The 4,755-nt window shown below is 36.1% G+C and overlaps 1 protein-coding gene across 2 annotated transcripts; it reads right to left on the bottom strand.

The window, feature by feature from the left end:
* Positions 1-1,614: 1,614 nt before the first annotated feature.
* Positions 1,615-4,130, bottom strand: LOC131366608 (interleukin-1 beta-like). 2 transcript variants are annotated; one of them, XM_058411209.1, is made up of 7 exons: positions 4,011-4,130; positions 3,818-3,851; positions 3,647-3,725; positions 3,381-3,561; positions 3,102-3,269; positions 2,798-2,937; positions 1,615-2,315 (listed from the first exon to the last, which is right to left on the bottom strand). In XM_058411209.1, exons 2-7 carry the CDS (start codon positions 3,847-3,849, stop codon positions 2,073-2,075), a joined length of 843 nt encoding a protein of 280 aa, XP_058267192.1. In that variant the 5' UTR covers positions 3,850-3,851; positions 4,011-4,130; the 3' UTR covers positions 1,615-2,072. The 2 variants fall into 2 exon arrangements, with proteins under 2 accessions (XP_058267192.1, XP_058267193.1); XM_058411210.1 differs by having other exon boundaries at positions 4,000-4,093.
* Between the last annotated feature and the right edge of the window lie 625 nt (positions 4,131-4,755).

Below are 4,755 nucleotides of genomic sequence, written 5' to 3'. Positions count from 1 at the left end.
GGTTCTTCAGTTTGAGGGATGTTGGCAGGATTCCACAAATTTGTGTACTCCAGGGCCAAGGATCCTCCCCTGCCTGGAAAGCATCATTACTGGGACAAGGACAATGTGATAGTGGGGGGAGTCATTAACGTAAAGCCTTAAGAGTCATTAAGATATCACAAGGCAATGTGGTGGGGGTGGGGGGTGGGGGGGTGTTTCTATTTGGAAACATTTCTTACTTTGTTCAACATAGAACACTAATCATGGGGTCCAAGGATCAGGTTTTGCAGGGAACCACACCTGTTAAAACACTAGTAGTTGTGGCTCCTGCTGGGTTGGTTTCTAAACCTGAAGCAGATAAGATTAGACACCAAAAACCTTAAGGGTCTTCAAGTTTGACCTTTTTTTCCAATATAGTAAAAAATGCTTATTGCAAATTTCTTCTGTAATGTCACTTGTTAATTAGAATTTATATTTATTGCAAGAGTGGGATGTTATAGCTTTGGCTTGTTACTGTCTATGAAATACAAAACTTTCCATTACTGATGTGCATAGTGGTGCAAATTTTCTGTATTATGTAACTTTCCATTTTGTAATTGTTTATATTCAATGATGTGGATTTGTCACAAACACATATTGCCACTAAATGGCAACAGGAAATGAGTCCAAACCTTTTTTTTCTTTTTAAACTCCTTACATTGGCTTCATTATAATTAAACCACATTTGCTCAGTATGAAGTCAATATATCCTTGATGTTAAATTGTGAAGGATTTTTTTTACATTCTAATGATATTGCCAGGTTGAGGGTATCAATTAATATGTAACCTCATTTAAACAGAAAGTGTGGCATAATTCCAAAATTTATACAGTGTGGCCTCAACTTCACATATATGTTAAATGATGGGACACAGGCATATACACATAGACACAATAGGAATTATTTTTCATAGCACCAGCTAACAGTAAGGGGTATAAACTTTTTAACACTACTCCTAGAGGCTTCACCCCATTCAAGCTAAATCTGGCCCTGATACAAAGTCTATGCACAAAATAGATACACTACCGCTCAAAAATTTGGGATCACTCAAAAATTGTATTGTTTTCCAAGGAAACACACACAAAATTAGTCTGAATAGAAAATATAGCAAAAGAACAGGACATGCTGACATGTCAGAGTTAGAAAGAATGAGTTTACAGCCTGGGCATTCTAGCTGTCAATTTTTCAAGATAATCTGATGAGATTTCACCCCATGCTTCCTGGAGCATCTCCCACAAGATGGATTAGCTGATAGAGTCTTCCTCCGTAGCTGAAATCTGCAATATGCAAGTGATCCCAAACTTTTGAGTGGTAATGTATACAAATAAAGATGTAAATTGCCATCAGCAAGTAATCCTCTGAATCGCCTTCTAAGATGCACCATGGACCTGAAAATAGTTCATCTGACTATTTCTGTAGATTGATTGGATGATAACTTCAACCAGATTCATTATATATTACAATGCAATCGCTCTTCTTTCAGGCATGAAATGTAAATTACACTAAGGTTTCTTATCTTTACGCAAATCCTTTACAATGTCACTCAATTGAAAAATATTTTATTAGGCTTTTAAGCATATCAATACATTCGAGTAATGAAATCAACACAGCTCCTCTAAACAATAAGTTAAAAATAGTTAAATAAAAAAACATAATGTGAACAACTCATATAGTGATTATTGTGAAACCACAAATAAAGAACCAGAATCTCAAGATGAGATATACTTAAACATATAATGAGCCTCCAGATTTACACTTGTACCTAGTACATACTTTCTGGAAACTGTTTTTATGAATCAGAATCTTTATGCAAATGCCATGCATCTGAAAAAACATTTATTAGGCTTTTAGACATATCAGTAAATTAGAGTAATGAAATCAGTACAAACTTTATAATAAATAAGATAAATACAGTTAGATAAAAAACAGTATTTTGAAACCACAAATAAGCAAAGGCCAGTCAGGTATCTCAAGATGAGATATACTTAAACATGTAATGAGCCTCCAGATTTACACTTGTACCTAGTACATACTTTCTGGAAACTGTTTTCTGAATCAGAACTCATTCTGAGGGACTACTGTCTCATCATGGAGTGTGAACAGCTGGAGGTGGCTGGATTGCTGCTTAGACATTTGCACTGGCTTAAAGTCGTCCTTGGAAGTGGTGATGAACCAGCCCGGGTATCTGACCGACTCGAAGGTGTTCAGGGTGTCACCAGAGCCCTTTCTGAGGAAAAGGAAGCGCTCCATTTCATCATTCTCCCTGATGGCCTTCAGATTCTCTTTGTCTTCTACCTCCTACAAAAGAATAAATCCATTATATCTCTCATAACCAATACAATGAGATACTCCCTGGTGAGAAATTTACTCACACAGTAAATTTTTGCTCAAGGCAGTATTGCGCAACCAGCGTCTCATGAACTTCCTGGGGAATGCCAGTAATGTTAAATTAGGTGAGCCAATTCATTCTGCATGGCCAAAAACATCTTTATCTTATTTTTTGTTTTATGAGAAACATAAAGCCATTATTTAGTTGATATTTTTAACAAGCTAAAGTGAAGATAGTCTTCATGAACTGGCAGGACATTCATTAAGTCTTGCAGGCCATTATCTAATATGAAAAAGTTTAGATTCTCTCATTTTTACTGCAGCAGACATATTGACTGAATGCTGTGTAAATTTGAAGTTATGCCACTCTCATATCCAGAATTTGTTTCTAGTCAGTATACGCATGGTAACTCAGTGATTCAGTAAGTTGCCAGTTGGTTGTGTTTACATACCTCTATGCTGAGAAAAGGAATTTCATTCTGAAGTTTGCATGACAGAAAGAGGTTGCTCTTCACAATTCCCAAACACACAGGCTGGCCTTTTGTGTTTTCTTTGCAGTTTGGTGGGTTGAAGGCTGAGAGGTTGAACCATGCTGTTGAATAAAATATCCATGTTGGTTAAAATGACAAAAAAAATAAATAAAAAATTAGACTGAAAAGGTGAGATTGAGGCACTAAGCTTTCCCCTTATCTTTCCTCTTAAGCTTTAATTCCTCTAAAGTGTTAGCAGTGACACTGGTTTTTATTTGAAGTTTACCTTTAGTCTCTTCATTTCCACCTTTCAGAGTAATGGCCAGCAGAATAGGAGGCTTTTCCTTCTGCACCAAGGCCCTTTTGGACTTGTCACATATTGTACACTGCACAATCTTGTCCTGCATGCTATAACTCTTGGATTCGCTACACTCCAAATTGATCACCACGCTCTCTGTGGGAAGAAGATGGGGTGTGTCAGTGCTCAAGGAATCAGATTCATCTTACCCTGGAGCAGAGTAAGAATATATGCATGTACATTAAGATATAATGTTTTGAAACACACCTTCAATCACATTCTCCATGAAGATATTGAAGAGGTCCTGGTCTGTGAACTCTGTGGACTGAACATGTTGAGTGTGCTTCAGCCTCTTCAGAGCAATTACAATGTTAGCAACACTGCGCATGCTAAGAGGCTCCTTGGTGACCTCGATACGGATTCCATTGTGCATGTCACATCTGCCGCTCTGTGACACATCAGAGTCCACAGTGAGCTCAGTTTTTACAGTGAAAAGGAAGTTGATGCTTTACAAATCTGTATCCATGACTTACCATGGCCAAAGGATCAGAGCAGTCCAGCTCATCAAAATCTGTGTCGTCTGAATCAAAGCCATAGTCGCTGGCAAAGTAGCTGTTAAAAGGGAAAGAATTCATGAACATGCGTGTTTATTTTTTTGACTTAGCATGCAAAAATTCTCATATTCTTTCTAATCCCTTACTTACCTTTCCAGCATTAACAAGTCTTTGTCAGCCATTTCTAACAATAATAAATACATTAGAACAAAATTAGATATGTTAAAATGTATACAATCAATCAATCAATCAAACAGTCAGTTATTCAAATGTTCATACAATAAGTTTCATATTTTCTACACATACATATAAATCCACAGAATACTACATACCAGGGTTTAACAAGATTGGAGTAGAATGTGTGATTTGAAGTTGTCCTTGAGTTGTCCTTGTTTTCTGGGCTTTGAGCTTCTAGTACATGCAGACTTATCTTTGTGCTGCTGTATTTATACTCCCTGGTGAGAAATTTACTCACACAGTAAATTTTTGCTCAAGGCAGTATTGTGCAACCAGCGTCTCATGAACTTCCTGGGGAATGCCAGTAATGTTAAATTAGGTGAGCCAATTCATTCTGCATGGCCAAAAACATCTTTATCTTATTTTTTGTTTTATGAGAAACATAAAGCCATTATTTAGTTGATATTTTTAACAAGCTAAAGTGAAGATAGTCTTCATGAACTGGCAGGACATTCATTAAGTCTTGCAGGCCATTATCTAATATGAAAAAGTTTAGATTCCAAACTGAATAATATAAACTAAGTGAGAAAATAATATCTTTTGTGATGTGTTGCAGCTGAATAAGCAGTGTTAACTATGGGTTATGATTTAATCCAAGATATATATATATATATATATATATGTGTGTGTGTGTGTCTGTCAAAGTACTATTAGGTGATGTGTTTGTAATAAATCATCACCCAATAGAAATAAACTCTAAGTATAAAATAACCTTTTCAGGGATTTTCAAGGGTTTTTATTTACATACTGTTTTCAATTAGATTTCTATTTCTGATAAAAGTTTAATATAAAACCCTATAAATTCTGAGTCTTCAATCTTATCGATAAAGAGTCAGTGGCCACAGGTTTTG

Source organism: Hemibagrus wyckioides, linkage group LG16, assembly GCF_019097595.1.
Source record: "Hemibagrus wyckioides isolate EC202008001 linkage group LG16, SWU_Hwy_1.0, whole genome shotgun sequence".
Classification (NCBI taxonomy): Eukaryota; Metazoa; Chordata; class Actinopteri; order Siluriformes; family Bagridae; genus Hemibagrus; species Hemibagrus wyckioides.
This window is presented reverse-complemented; position numbering and strand designations above follow the sequence as displayed.

Bases quoted from the DNA above. Each gene is read 5' to 3' on its own strand.
- LOC131366608 (XM_058411209.1), bottom strand. From the start codon at position 3,849: ATGGCTGACAAAGACTTGTTAATGCTGGAAAG. The intron at 3,270-3,380 runs GTGTGTTTCAAA...TTCTTCCCACAG, and splicing joins CATGGAGAATGTGATTGAAG to AGAGCGTGGTGATCAATTTG. The intron at 2,316-2,797 runs GTATGTAAACAC...ATTCTTTTGTAG, and splicing joins TTCCTTTTCTCAGCATAGAG to GAGGTAGAAGACAAAGAGAA.